Raw genomic sequence first — 16,314 nt, forward strand, 5'->3', positions numbered from 1 at the left:
CGAAGCAGCCTGGTCCCACATCCACGGTGCGGGCTGCATGTTTCCACTACTCCCATAGGAGCCTATGGAAAGCACCCTGCACAGCGTGCACCACAGAGCATACAAGCAAGTCGGCACTCGCTCTCTGTGATTTTTTAGAAGGGCAGATCCTGTGCTTCTAAAAAGGGTCTATGTGAGCGCTTATATAGCAACTCATTGGTTGCTATAGCAGTGTGTAAACCACACTTGTCTGCCCAAGCCCTAAATGATAAACAAGCACATGAGAAATGTATTAGTACGCATGAGAAATATTACAAAATACTATATCTATTCGTATTGTAGAAGAAATTATGCATGATGGGTCTTCACCACATTATGCCATAATAAGAAGTTTAATCACTTATCACAATGTAATAAAAAATGTGTACCATCATTTATTTTGCTATGTACAGTCAAATGTTCAATATAATTAGTAATATTAGTCAACGCTGTGTGAAGCTTTCCATAGCGTTGCTATGGAAAGCACAGAGCCGGCGTCCACAAGTGGAGAATCATAGCGATTCTCTGCTCAAGGGATTTAAATCACAGCATACTAGATAGGCTCACTGCTGAGACCTGTCAGCTCTTTCCCCTCATCCCCCGTGGCGGAATATCGCTAGCAATATTCCGCCTCCGCAATGGACAGGGGGCATTATTCTTCTAATCTTCTAAAGGTAACTTTATATAGGAAAATTATCACCAAATAACTGCTTAAAAAAGTGAATTCAATGACAGTCATTCAGTGTGAACATGGCTACTTACTACCGTGTTTCCCCGAAAGTAAGACAGTGTCTTACTTTCTTTTTATCCCCAAAAGCCCCACTATGTCTTACTTTCGGGGTATGTCTTATATTGGAAAAAATAAATTTTTTTTTTCCATTTTTCTTTTTTTTCCATTTTTCTTTTTTTTTTTTTTACACTATTTGAGTCCCTCTTAAGGGACTTGCAGCAGTATGCCTATGATCGCTGTGATAAGGCATGGCAGAGCTACTGCTCTCCCATGCCTTATCGCCTATACAGCGATTATAGGCACAGGCAATACAGGACGCCAGTGTCTGGCATCCTGTTGCCATGGCGACAGGCCGGGCTCTCGCGATGACATCGCGAAAGCCGGCCGGAGACAGAGAAGGATCGCGATTCCTCTGTGAACTCTTTCCCTGCCGCGATCTACTTAGATCGCGGCAGAGAAGGGGTTAACAGCGGGGCGGCGCATCTCTGATGCCCCCCCCGCTGTTGCAGCGGGACGCCGGCTGTGAGTGACAGCCGGCTCCCGCTGCGGGATAGCACGGGATCTTATGTGATCCCGCGCTATCTCCAGGACGTACCGGAGATAGCTAGATAGCTAGATGCCCCCCCGCTGTTGCAGCGGGACGCCGGCTGTGAGTGACAGCCGGCTCCCGCTGCGGGATAGCACGGGATCTTATGTGATCCTGCGCTATCTCTAGGACGTACCGGAGATAGCTAGATAGCTAGATGCCCCCCCGCTGTTGCAGCGGGACGCCGGCTGTGAGTGACAGCCGGCTCCCGCTGCGGGATAGCACGGGATCTTATGTGATCCCGCGCTATCTCCAGGACGTACCGGAGATAGCTAGATGAGAGGGAGGCGGCAATACCCCCGTGTTTCCCCAAAAGTAAGACATATGTCTTACTTTCGGGGTACGGCTTACATTGGCCGACCCCCCTGAAACCCCCGATATATCTTACAATCGGGGGTGTCTTACTATCGGGGAAACACGGTAGGTGATGACTGATAAGTCGCTCGTCGTTTTATTCCTGCTTACCAAAAAAATAGTCATTGGTTGATCAAAAGTCATGTGTGGAAAAGTCAGTCATTTATATTTGAATGACTTGTGAACAAACTTGTATGACATCCCCTCTATTAACATATCTCAGCAAACAATTATTGGCCAAGCATCACTGTGTTTAAAAGCAAGAAAATACCTGTCAATCGTACGCTTTAATTATTTTTGATCAACTATCTGAACAATAGTTGCTTCATGTAAAGGTATCTAAAGTAACATGCAGCTAAAAGTATTTTTTTGTCCACAATATTGTCTCTGAATTCCAGGTTGTCAGCAGTACATTGCATGCAGGAAGCCAAATAGCTAAGTGATGAGAGAACACATAACCTTCAGCTAATCATTAAAAACATACTGTAAGTTGACCAGGAAGGTTTCAAATAGCAACCACTTGGAAAGGATGAGGATACAAGTAGTAGTGCAGTTGATATAACAATGGTGGCTGCCTGCGGTCAAAGGAAGAATGAAGTAGCCAATGTTGGTGGTGCAGTTTCTTTAATCTTTTAGTGACCAAGCTTTTTTCCATTTTTTTCTTTTATTATTTAAATTCTTTTATTACAAATATGGCAAAAGGTTTTTTTTTTACTTTTATTAAATAAAACTTTATTGTTCTTATTTTTACTTTTTTTTAAAGTCCCCACAGGGGACAACAAATTGCAATGCCTTGATCGCTCCTGCAATATGATGTAATGCCATCACAGGGATGGCTTGATAGGCATTCTGCCATGACAACCCTGCGGTCTTTTAAAAGGCCCCTGGCCACCATGACACCCACACGGATCCCTGCAATCTCATTGAAGGGGTGTACAGGACCCCTAAGCAGTGTTCGGGGTGCTTGAAAGGTTAACGGCTCTGATGAGCCGTGCAGTCTGTCGGGGCTGTTGCCACCGGGTGTTGGTTATAAGAAACAGCCAGCACCTGCAGTGTATGCAGAGAGATGGCTGCATGATCTCTCTTTATACATAGATAGGTGATACAGCCCTTAAAAGGTGTATCGGTGGTTAAGGGGTTAATACCAAGAGACTGGACAAAGTATAGTGCTTTTAAATTTAAATTAAAGGAGTTTCACAGTATAGAGAATTATGATTGATGATGAATAGAGATGAGCGAGCATACTCGTCCGAGCTTGATGCTCATTCGAGTATTAGGGTGCTCGAGATGCTCGTTACTCGAGACGAGCACCACGCGGTACTCGTCTCGATTAAACGAGCACTGACCATTGAATTCAATGGATCCGGCAATACAGCCGGCTCCATTGAAAGCAATGGGCTGCCGGCGAGCGCGGGATGAATTTTCGGGAAGGACTTAAAAATATAAGCCCTTCCCTGAAATTCATCCAGAAATGTGTAAAAAGTAAAAAAAATATATATACTCACCTTGTCCCGGCAGACGGAGTTCAGCCGCGGCCAGCCGGCAGTTCTCCTGAACTGCTGTGAGTAGTATTCAGCAGCCGGGGATTTAAAATCCCCGCCTGCTGAATGAGCTGCCTCTGATTGGTCATGAATTCATGAATGGGTGAGTGAGAGCTGCCTCTGATTGATGAGGCTGTGACCAATCAGAGGCAGCTCATTCAGCAGGCGGGGATTTTAAATCCCCACCTGCTGAATACTACAGAAAGCAGTTCAGGAGAACTGCCGGCCAGACGCAGCTGAACTCCGGCTGCAGCGGAAAGGTGAGTATACATTTTTTTTTATTTTTTTTTTACACATTTTAGGATGATTTTCAGGTAAGGGCTTATATTTTTAAGCCCTTCCCGAAAATTCATCCCGCGCTCGCCGGCAGCCCATTGCTTTCAATGGAGCCGGCTGTATTGCCGGCTCCATTGAATTCAATGGGCTAACATTGTTCTTCTCTGCCACAGCTGTTACAGCTGTGGCAGAGGAGAACGATCTTAATGCTGACAGTGCGGGGGGGGGGGGGGGGTGTCTCACTCTTGCCACTATTGTGGCTTAACAGTGAGACCTCGGAGCCCGAAATGCAGCCCTGCATGTTGCTCCTCGCCTGCCCTATCCATTTCTGTGTTTTTTACATGACTTTGGTGATTTGCTAAGATTTTCACAAATGAAAACCTTAGCGGAGCACCAGTCATATACAAAAATGCTCGAGTCGCCCATTGACTTCAATGGGGTTCGTTACTCGAAACGAACTCTCGAGCATCACTGAACGTTCGACTCGAGTAACGAGCACTCGAGCATTTTGGTGCTCGCTAATCTCTAATGATGAAGCAATAAAAGAGCCTGGGTATTGGGTCCTGTTAAAGGAGGGAAGATGATTTCAGAACTGGATGGAAGCAATGACAGTAATTATGCTCAGCACAGTAACAGTGTGATATAGCAAAGGGGATAACAATTCTTTTGCATCTCTAAAGTCAGAGGTGATATCACTGTTGTTGTTTCTAGTTCTCAGCATGGCTAAGCAGCACAAAGCTGTGATGGAAAGAACAAGCTAACAGCAAGTACTCTAGCTCCAGTATTTTCTTCAACTTACCAAATTATATGGCTATGATCATCTAAAAAAAGCTCTTATGTTAGAGGAACATAGGATAGAACTTGGTCTACTCTGACAAATCCCCATAAATATCACTAAAGTCTCTGCATGAATCTTTGTTTCATAAATATTTAATGTCATCACAGTAAATGTTTATGAACCAAAAATTTAAGCACTAGTTGGAAGTGACTAGATTTGTAACCTGTGGTGTGTATACTCTGCAGTGTACCTGCCTCATCATGTGCTGTTATTAATTATAGCATGATATGTAATAATAATCTTGGAAATACTTGGTTTAAAAAAGTTGAAAAATACTAAGGTAGAAGACATTGACCTGCTGGTACTCAGATTGAGTAAAGTCTTATACAGCTCCTAATCCTAGAAAATAGCAATATATTGGGATGAACAAATACAAAAAACTATTTTTAGTAACCAAATGCTTCTTATCAAATGTAATTGATAAGTCGATAATGATAATGCCATAAACAAACCAATAAGGCACAAAAATGTCACATGTATAGTATAATTTGCTTCTCAACAGTCATTTTTGCTACAAATCAATTTGAGGAACTAGATGCATTAGAAAGCTTTCAAATCCAAATTTTTAACACTTATTCAAAATTTATTAAAGAGAAAAATATATATAATATTTGTCAACAAATTCACATGAGAATCTTAACTAATATATTTTGATTTAGGAGATGCACTGTAGACAAATCATTATCCTTTCTGAATCTACAGTATATGTGCATTTTTTTAACACATATAACCTCCTACCTTATAATAATTGATCTTATGTAAGCCACATCATCACATGTGGATGATAAATATAAAGTGCAAGGAATAGTTCAGCAAAGCTACTATTGGAACTACACTGAATTACTAAGACAGGTATATTATAATTTGTTTCATGTTCTAGTGTTAGCTTTTTTTTAGTACTTAATTAAATATTCCGGAAAACCCTTATAATGAATCAATTTATAGGACTGACTAGTTTATATATAATGGTAGCTGAATTATCACTAACTGAGTAGGTCATTGCAATAGTACTATAAATTATAGTAATTAACAATTTCAGGGCTTAGTCAGACGGGCGTTTTTTGCCGCGATTTGCGCATGCGCATGCGTCCGGCGATTTTTTAAAACCATTGCTTCGCAATGGTATCGGACACATGAGCGCTTTTTATGCGCTCGTCCGAAAAATTATAGAACAAAAAATCGCAGATCGCACCTATCTGCGATCTGCGATTCCTGTTCGCTTCTGTATATGCGCTCAATGGGGCCGGCGGCAGCAGCGCCGACCCCATTGAGAACATATAGAAGACAAATCATTCTTCTCTGCCACAGCTGTAACAGCTGTGGCAGAGAAGAACGATGTTTGCCCATTGAATTCAATGGAGCGGCAATACAGCCGCTCCATTGAAAGCAATGGGCTGCCGGCGTGCGCGGGGTTAATTGTCGGGAAGGGGTTAAATATATAAACCCTTCCCTGCAATTCATGCTAAAATGTGTTAAAATAAAAAAAAATTGTATACTCACCTTTCCGCTGCAGCCGGAGTCCAGCCGCGGCCGCTGTCAGTTCTCCTGAACTGCTTCTCGGCACTATTCAGCCGGCGGGGCTTTAAAATCCCCGCCTGCTGAATGATCTGCTCTGATTGGTCACAGCCTGACCAATCAGAGGCCGGTTTCACTCACACACCCATTCATGAATTCATGAATGGGTGAGTGACTGCTGCCTCTCAGCGCTGAGCCAATCAGGGGCAGGTCTGACTCACATCCATTCATGAATTCATGAATGGGTGTGAGTGAGGCATGCCTCTGATTGGCTCAGCGCTGAGCCAATCAGGGGGCAGGTCTGACTCACACCCCCTTCACACCCACTGCAGGACGGCTGCCCGGAGCTGCAGGCAGAAGGTGAGAATGCAATTTTTTTTTATTTTAACACATTTTAGGATGGATTGCAGGTAAGGGCTTATATATTTAAGCCCTTACTGACAATTCATCCCGGGCTCGCCCGCAGCGCATTGCTTTCAATGGAGACGGCTGTATTGCCGTCTCCATTGAATGCAATGCGCTGCACAGCTCCGGCCCGTTTCTAATGAAACGCGGCTAGGAGCAGATTTTCGGGCGATTTGCGGGCGACTTGCGCGCACCGGTCACGCGATTTGCGGATGCGCATCCGTCATGCGATCCGCAAATCGCGGCAAAAAACGCCCGTCTGACTAAGGCCTCAGTGCTACTTTATTGACAAAGCAGCCCTACAACATCTGAAAGTATTTATTTTGAAATTATACAAATATTACAGAAAGTAAAATTTATTTCCAGATACATTGTGGATTATTTGGGGCAATAAATTGAAACATAATAAAAATTATATCTTACAACATTTGACACTGGATTTTCAAAATCAAGCCTTAAATAGGCGACAGATAATATGTACATACACATATATATGACATTTTCTGACTAATTTCTTATAAAGTTTTTACTATTAGAATATTCTACATCTGTGTATAGGATTTCTCAGAGAAAACAAGTAAAGTCTAGTTGATACATTGCAAGTTTAAACTTAGTTTTTTTGTGCTATTAGGAAAATTGCATTCATAATATTATAATTATCTTGTCATCATAACAATGTCACATTGACATAACAAGTAATCGACAACGTACCTTAAAAAAAGTCATTGTAGCCCCATCTTGAACAGCACCATATTCAATTTTAGTCTGTTTAGCTAAATCATCAGCAGAATCAATAGGGGACTCCATTCGTTCAACTGTGAGAAAGGCAGCTAAGTTGGCAGTATATGAGGAAATGATGATGAGTGTGAAAAACCACCATATTCCTCCCACTATCCTTGTAGAGAGAGCCTTAGGCATAAGTTCAGAACCTGGTGGAAATCAAGGGAGATATTGTAAATCCGTTTATTAATAAATTAACTGTAATAAAGCAATATATGTAAAAATCGCATTTTAGCAATCCCAAAATGATAATTTATTGTATAATTTTGGCACATGTCATTTTTTGCACCAAAATATGTGACTTTATGCAATTTAACACTGGCCTTTATAGTTCTTAAAAAAGTAAGTAGGGATTAGAATTCCGGGGCATGACCACTCATAAGCCGTCATATTTACTATAGGTTGTGCCATAAACACATGTAAATTATTGCTGAAATCTATGTTGGCTTGTAGCTGACGTATTTTTCAAATTTGATGCATGGATGTTCCAAAGATACCCCAAATATATGAAGAGGCACCTTTTAAAAGGGTTGTCCTTTTAAGAGCTAACTTTTTAAAATCAGAGTCATAAGGGTTAAAACCAAAAAATAAGTAGTACTAACCCATCTTCAGTCCCAAACATTTAGCGCTGCAGCCCCGTGACAGACCACTGTCTGCCAATCAGAGGCCTCAGTATCACCATTCTGAACTCCTGGCATCATGGTGCATAGGCTGCGACTGCTGATGGCAGGAGAATGCACGGTAATGCTGCGGACTCTGAATTGCAACAGGCGCAGAAGGAATCACAGGGCTGCAGCACTGGATCACTGGGGCTGAGGACAGGTTAGCACCTTTTGTTTTGTTGTTTTTAACCCTTTTGGCTTTTATTTTAAAAGGTGTATTCTACCTGGACAACCCCTTTAATACATTGAGTACCAACAAAGGGAAATACAACACAAGATAGGACAACTTTTGCTTTATATGATTACCTCAACAAAATACAGATGTCTATTGTTAATTTTCCTCAATCTTTACAAACCTTTTAGTGGTAGGCCTGTTTCAGCCAACCAAGCCATATGATGACTTGTTTTTTTTTTGGCCTACATATAGTATATTAATGTTATTGTCTTTCTAGCAGGGGGTAAAAAAACTGCAATCTTGCCATTATTATTGCATTCACCATGCAGTATAAATAATAATTTAATATATGTGGCAAAACAATTCTGGCAATACCAAATTTGTATACTTTTTTTTACACTTCACTACTTTTGCACAATGAAATAAATGTAAAAAATATTTGCACTGCCACATTTCAAGGCTCATAACATTTTCATTTTTCAGCTGATGGAGCTGCACGAAGGTCTTTCTGACAGGATGAGTATTAGTTTTTATTAGTTACATTTTAGAGTTTATACAAGAGTTAGATTTTTTTTCTGTTTTTTGGGAGGCTAATGAACAAAAACTAGCAGTTAAGGGCACTTTTCTAAGAATTTTTTTTTTTTAGAATTCACCATGACTCAATAATGTAATCTTTTTATAGTTTAAGTTATTACAAATACAGTAATGACATTTATGTGGATTTTATTTTGTATAATTTTTGTAATAAAAGCATTTTCTAAGGGAAACACATGGATTTTTTCTTTTGCTTGGAATTGACCTTTTTTTTTCATAAAACTTAATTAGTGCAACAAGGTGACTTTAAAATACATAGCAGATTCAAGTATCATTTTTAAGACTCTAGCTACCATGATAACTCAATGACACCTACAATCACATTGCTGGGAGGTTTGTTGTGTGACTAAGAAGGCACACTCCCTCCGAAAACACTTTGATTCCACTGTTACTATTGATGGGTCTCTTTAATCCTAGCCATTAAAGCAGGAGCCCTGCTGTCATCAGACAGCTATGCTCCAACTATACTAGGTATGGGACACCTGTATTGGGCTTCACCTACTGTGCCATATTAAAATGTTTATGGACAGGTTTAACTCTGTTCTGTTGGCGCATAGTGTTAAGGCAGCAGTATTCAGTCCTAAGCTCCTTCTCAAGAGCTAAAGGTTGTGAGTTCAATACCCGCATGGCTTAAGGTTGACTCAGTCTTCCATCCTTCCCAGCATGCTGGGGGATAATAAATAAATTACCTGAAAGCACTATACAAATAAGTCCCTTTCCCTATTCCACTAAAGAATTAAGGATTCCAATTTCTCACAATAGACATTTAATACATTATTGTGGCATGCTAGGAAAACCCTCAACAAATCTCACAACACACCACTGGGTAGCCATTCACTGACAAATATCTCTTGCCTGACATTTTTGGATGTGACAATAAAGGAGGAAAGTTAAGTAAGGGCACATTTGTAATAATTTCCAAACCATAAAGAAACTAATATTAGCAAACAAACCAATGTGTATGTAAACATAAAATAAATACAGTAAGGCCGCCTGCAGATGAGCGGGTCGGATCCGGCAGTGAGAATTCTCACCGCGGGACCTGACCCGAGAGCCTGCAGGGACGAGCGCGTACTCACCCGCGCCTGGCGGCCCCGGCTCTTTCATGTGTCGGCTGCGGTGCAGCCGGCGCATGCGCAGACCGGAGCCGCGGCTGGGTGAGTGCGTGCCCCGCACAAAAATAGGACATGCCGCGGCCGTCTGCATAGGAGTGCGTATTGTAATGCACTCCTATGCAAACTTTCAGTGGTGGAAATCCCGCGGGAAATACCGCCGCGGGATTTCCGCCCGTGTGCAGGCGGCCTAAATCTTCACATTAGTTTTAAGAAATACACCTATAATCTGCAGTAAAAGGTCAGGGTACAGTAGAAGAATTGGTACAAATTTTCATTATTTGTTTGCAATTATACACAAGATAGCAGTGGTGTCTTTAACTACACTACACAGGTAGGATTGAAGTCAAGGAAACCCCAATCCTTTACATAGTTGTGCGTCTCAGAGGTGTAATCCACATGTGTCAGACATTGATATCATATAGTGTAAATACCCCATACATGTTTGAGATGGGAGCAACTTTTTTTAGGAAAACTACTTTCTACTAACTTGACTGACAGTAGTTAGGGGTCATGTCCAATACCATGTTTTCACTGCATTTTACGTGTACGTTGCACAGACACATGATACGCAGCAAATGGAATCAATGAAAGTCAATGGACTTTTATTGATCTGTGCACACCAGCATGTAGACACTGCATATTGATACACAAGAGAAATAAATTGCAGCATGCTCTATTTCTTTGCGTATGTACACAGCATGATCATTTAAATACATTTGTATAGCCTGCATATAATACACAATCGATACGCAATGCATTGGTGCATTGGAGTGGGGAATTAAAAAAATAAAGTTCCACTGTGCATGTCTGTCTACATGTGATACGCGGGCATGTATAATGCAAAACGTAGCCATACGAGGTATGATAGCTTTTTATTAAATGCTCTGAATTTTTTTTCTGGCAAAACATACTGGACAAATTAAATAATTTTTCAATTTGTAAGACTTTTAAATATGGGGGGAAAAAAGTTTAGATTTATTTTTATAATAAGTAAAAACTTTTTCAACCCATTGTTACTTTTTGGCCCAATAAGGCACTTGAACTAGTGATTGTTTGATAGCTTAGAATATAGTAGAATATACTGCTTAAACAATATGGGGGGCAGCAGGGTGGTGATATGGTAGTGCGGCAGAAATGCCTCACAAATATGTTTGTCTGAATTGGCCCTCATAATGCCGTGATAATCACGGCAGTATAATAGGACAAAACAAAACCACTGCTATCTATAGGATTTTAGTGCTTTCATTTTCACCACCTGTTTTCCTGCCTTTTGTTCCAATTCCTGCACTCAGGTGTGGAGTTTGAACTGCTGGGGAGGGAAAATACATCTCCTTCATTCAGACACAACTATGCTCTGTATTGTCGATAGTAGTTGTGCCTATGGCCATCTGGATAAGCCCTTATGCTGTGGAATCATCATTAAAAAAATCTGCAATGAAATCTGCGAGTTGTACTGGGTTTTATTGATGATTTTGGTGGGAATTGAGCTGTAGATTTCATTGTATTAAATCACGTTGCGCCATCCAAACTAGTTTTCGGGAAAGGCTATATAGAAACACAATTCTACTGGTTTGGATTCTTCAACACTAGTTCTGAACACTGGTGTATAAGAGTTTAAACAGATGAACATGTTTGCTCATGTTTTTCCGCACATGTAAATCCCACCCACAAAACTTGACAAAGCAAAACCATTGTTTTCAATGGTTTCATTCTCACAAGCATGTTTCTCATGCGCAATTCCTACGCACGAGAATACATAGGCCTTGTCCTAACTTTCTCTCATGTATTTTTCATACATGCGAGAAAAGATAGGTCCTGCCCTATCTTTCTGTTTTTGGTTTTTTTTTGCGCGTACAATGGCGCTTGGTTTGAACAGTAAAAAAATTAAGACTTGCTCATGTGCAAATACACTCCATTGCAGCAAGCATATTTGCACATACATTCATCTGTTTAATTCCAAACACTGTGTAAGGGCTCCTTCACACAAGCTTGACGTATTCATGCTCGCTAGAGCATGATGTGATTGCACTCTGAATGAAGCGCTATCACGTCCTTTTACAAGCGTATACGTGCCCCTTTACAGTACTTTTTTTTGCTGCTGGGCTTGTTTACATTGGTATGGGACACAACCATGCTATGTTTGAACAGGTGAGGAAGCCTACTTAGTAGGCGGTCCAACCAACTTAGTTGGCAGGCTAGCTGAATTAATTGGCGATCCAACCGACTTAGTTACCAGGCCCTCAAACTTATTAAGCAAGCCAGCCTAATTAGTACCCAATGTTATCAATTAACACAGCAAAATGCGGTGTGTGAATTTGTTCAAGGAAAGTATGCATTTGGCACCCCATAGACTCCTATGGGGCCTTGGGTGCGTAAATGAGCATAAAAATAGGGCATGTTGCCTACTTCTTGGCAAGACCGAATTTTGCCTGCAAAAATGCTCTAGGAGAGTAAACCCATTGAAATCATTGGGTTTGAATTAATGCAGTTTGCACAAGTGATTTAGTGCATGCAAAATTGCACTCAAAATCTCCCATGTAAAGGAGTCCTAGGGGTAGCTTCACAGAAGGCTATGTGCCAAAATGCTTGCTGCAATAACGCATATTCGCGTATGAATAAGGCTTGAAGGGGTACATTGTTGTGTGCATGTATGCAAATAGTACTGTGCTTTTGAGCATGCAAGACTAGTTCACATGTGCACTTGACAGACCTTTTCTGTGTTCTTATGCCTGCATTTTGTGCAGTGTCACACCCTTCCCCTTGTGCACCATCTACAGACTTCTATCAGACTTTTTCTGCACAAAACATAGTAAAATAGAGTAGGTACTACTTTTTTCTGTACAAAATGCGCTTATGACACTGTAACTATTAAAATCAATGTATAATATTCTCTTTGTTTAGTGCAAATACCTGTGCAAACATGGTTGTGTGACAAAGCCTTAAGGGATTAAACAGGCAAACATGTGCGCAAATGTGCTCGCCGCAACGGAGCATATTTGACCATGAACAAGTCTTCATTTTTTTACTGTTCAATCCCAGCGCTATTGTGTGTGCAAAAAAAAAGAAAGATAGCGCAGGAGCTTCAGCATATTTTTTTACATTCATGCAGCAGCGCCCTGTGTGAATGACATTAAATAAGTGAATAATGTTAGGTCAAATATTCATTCATGCAAATAAATGCTGCGTACAGCCGAACTCAAAAAATGCATACAGTCGTGCGAAGGAGAGCTAAGAGCGTTAAACAGCAGTTTTAGGGGTTTCAGTGAACTTCTGATTTGGTTGAACTAAAATGAATTTTTTACAAAAGTTTAGCAAAGCGGCTGAACGAAATCTTTCAAACTTTTGCTCATCACTAGTAATGCATTAAATATATGCCACTGATAGGGCATGCTGAAGATTCAAGAATCCATAGCATAAGCAGAATCAGCTGTAGATTGCTGTGTGCACTGTGAGTGAATAAAGCTCATTAAATCCCCTTTGGGCTTAAACAGACAATCGTATTTTCTGAAAGTTTTTAGGCGTCCAAATTATGCCTGCAAAATGTGATGAAGTGAAGCCATTTATTTCAATGGTTTAGTTTTCAAATGCATGTATCTTGCATAATAATCATACATGCGAGAAATGATAGAACTTGCACTATCTTTCTCGTATGTATGTTTTATATGTGTTTGAAAAGATAAGTACTGCCCTTCTTTTCTGCTTTTTCTTCTTCAGCGTGCAATAGCACAAAGTTTGAACGGAAAAAAAACTTTAGACTGGTTCATGTGCAAATACACTCCATAGCACCGAGCGTATTTGCACATGCACTTGTCTTTTGAAGCCCTTACACTTACATTCTGCTGTGCTAAGTTGCAGAAATTTGGTGTGCATTCTGCAGCCAAACTTTAGCAACATGAATGTGATGTTATTCCATTTTTACTGCAGAATGTTCATAATCCTAATGCTTTAACACTCATGGTCAACTTTAGTTTATAAAGAAATGTAAAAAAGAAGCAGTAATCCAAAATTGTTATTTGTAGTGGATTCTATTTGCCAAACCCTTTATCAATCTCTACATACAATAGTATGGTGTGTGAACCTAACAATGACATGGATTACAATAGTTAATTAATAATATATTTATATTTCATAGTTCATATGGAAGCATATGTAAAACAGGCAATACGTAAACAAATAAGGACTGAAATTTTTTTTTTAACTGGGGCAAAAGTATTTTTACTTGTATTTGTGTAGTATTTTTACAAATCAGCCAAAATTCAAATAATAAAAAAACAGTATTCCATTAAAATTTGGGAAAATCTAGTAGGTGGTATTATTTCATTGTGTTTATATTTACAGCTGAAAACCATGATTTGACCTAAATCTTTAATGTACTCACTTATTGAATTAAGGTTTCATTTTACTGTTCTAACAAAAAGCTTGTTATGTCCTCATTATGTCTACCGTTTGAATACTAAGTATGAACCTTTCCCCTCTTCCCCTTTTATCCCAAGAACAGTCCATGCCCATTGAACATTAATGTGGTTTATGTTATCTGATACCATCACACAGTTATGTAGTGTTGACTGAACTGAACCAGTAGAATCCTAATTTGGGTAGAACTTTGCTAAAAGTTCAGTTTGGCACAACTTTTAGCAAAGTTCTACCATAGACAGGATTCTACTGGTTTGCTCAATACTAGTCCTAAACACCAATACATATCATTGTTTAAGTCATAAAAGCCCTGGTGGTCTAGGGCAGTAAAATGGTTCATTTTAAGATCCTTGATGGAGGGCAGTGGAGGGTCATTGCTGCATTCCTGGGATCCAACCTCAAATGTTTTAGGCAGATGTGGGGAAAAAACACTACAAAATAAGAATGCTTTAAAAAATACAAGTGTTAATAGTTTATTTTTTTCCGTGAACAAAATGCAAAGGGAATGAAGAAAGGGGAGATCTGAATCAAATCAATATTTTGTGTGGCCACCCTTTGCCTTCAAAGCAGCATCAAATCTTTTAAGGTACACTTGCACAAAGTCAGGGATTTTGTAAGGTTATACTTAGGTATAGGATTAACTAATTATATCAAATAGGTGATATGATGTTCATTTTCATATGTGGGTTGAAACACATTCATTAACTGAAACAAAATAACTATATAGGAGGCTTAAAATGGGACAAGGAACAGCCTTACTCTGTTACAGAGGTGAGGTTGTAGAAGAGAGTTTCATGTCACAGGTCATACACAATGGCATGACTGAGCATAGCAATGAGGCATAAGTTAGTTATACTGCATCAGTAGGGTCTCTTGCAAGCAAAGATTTCAAAACAAACTGGAGTTTCAAAATGTGATATTCAATTTTTTTTTGAAGAAGCACAAAGAAATAGGCAATGATGAGGACCATAAACGCAGTGGTCAGTCAAGGAAACTTAGTGCAGCAGATGAAAGACATCATACTTTCTTTTCTTTAAAACTGGAAGATGTCCAGCAGTGCCATCAGCTCAGAACTGGCAGAAACCAGTAGGACTCAAGTACACCAATTTACTGGCTATAAGTGGTCTTCATGGAAGACCAAGCAGCAATACTTTTGACATAGAAACACGGCTAAGCAACTCACCTATGTGCTAAAACATAGGAACTGGTGTGCAGACAACAAACATACAGCTAATATCATCAAGAACTATCTTCAGTGCAAAGAAGAAGGAGTCATAGAATTAATGATATGGCCTCAATGAGCCCTGATCTCAACATCATCGAGTCTCCCTAGGATTACATAAAGAGACGGAAGCATTTGAGCAAACCTATATCCACAAAAAATCTGTGGTCAGTTTTTCATGATGTTTGGAACAACCTTCATGCTGAGTTCCTTCAAAAGCTGTGTAAATGTACCTAGAAGAATTGATGCTGTTTTGAAGGCAAATGGAGGTTACAACAATTATTGTTTTAATTTAGAGTTCAACTTTGTATATGCGCTTTGCATTTTGTTGACAAAAAAACCACCTCTATTTTTGTAAGCATCCTTACTTGACAGCATTTTGTCTACAGCTGTCTAAAACGTTTGCACAGTATCGTACAAGGTCTGTAGAAAATGTTACTGACATTTTGAAACAAGGTTTCATGCACTTACGATGAGTATGAATTCTGCAGCAATATTCAATTTTTATTTTTGACTGGTGTTAAGCTTTAGTTGTCATGTAGAGATGAGCGAACGTACTCGTCTGAGCTTGATAATCGTTCGAGTATTAGCGTGTTCGAGATGCTCGTTACTCGTGACAAGTACCACGCGATGTTCGAGTTACTTTCACTTTCATCTCTGAGACGTTATTTCGCTTTTCTGGCCAATAGAAAGACAGGGAAGGCATTACAACTTCCCCCTGCGACGTTCAAGCCCTATACCACCCCCCTGCAGTGAGTGGCTGGCGAGATCAGGTGTCACCCGAGTATATAAATCGGCCCCTCCCGCGGCTCGCCACAGATGCATTCTGACAGAGATCAGGGAAAGTGCTGCTGGTGCCGGAGCTGCTATAGGGAGAGCGTTAGGAGTTATTTTAGGCTTCAAGAACCCCAACGGTCCTTCTTAGGGCCACAGCTGACCGTGTGCAGTACTGTTGAGGCTGCTTTTAGCAGTGTTGCACAATTTTTTTTTTTGTATATCGGGCGTGCAGAGCATTGCCTCCGCAGTCTGCAGTCATTGTACAGAGTATAGGGCCAGTACTGGTGAGGCAGGGAAAGAGATATTCAGGCTA

General features: G+C 40.3%; 1 protein-coding gene across 1 annotated transcript in view; it reads right to left on the reverse strand.

Annotated features, from left to right (window-relative positions):
• Positions 1–16,314, reverse strand: part of GRIK2 (glutamate ionotropic receptor kainate type subunit 2) — an 843,071-nt gene that overhangs the window by 152,057 nt on the left and 674,700 nt on the right. Inside the window, exon 13 of the mRNA XM_066608100.1 lies at positions 6,975–7,192. Coding sequence (XP_066464197.1) covers positions 6,975–7,192 — 218 coding nt within the window. The remainder of the gene's footprint in view (positions 1–6,974; positions 7,193–16,314) is intronic.

Source organism: Eleutherodactylus coqui, chromosome 1 (genome assembly GCF_035609145.1).
Source record: "Eleutherodactylus coqui strain aEleCoq1 chromosome 1, aEleCoq1.hap1, whole genome shotgun sequence".
NCBI lineage: Eukaryota > Metazoa > Chordata > Amphibia > Anura > Eleutherodactylidae > Eleutherodactylus > Eleutherodactylus coqui.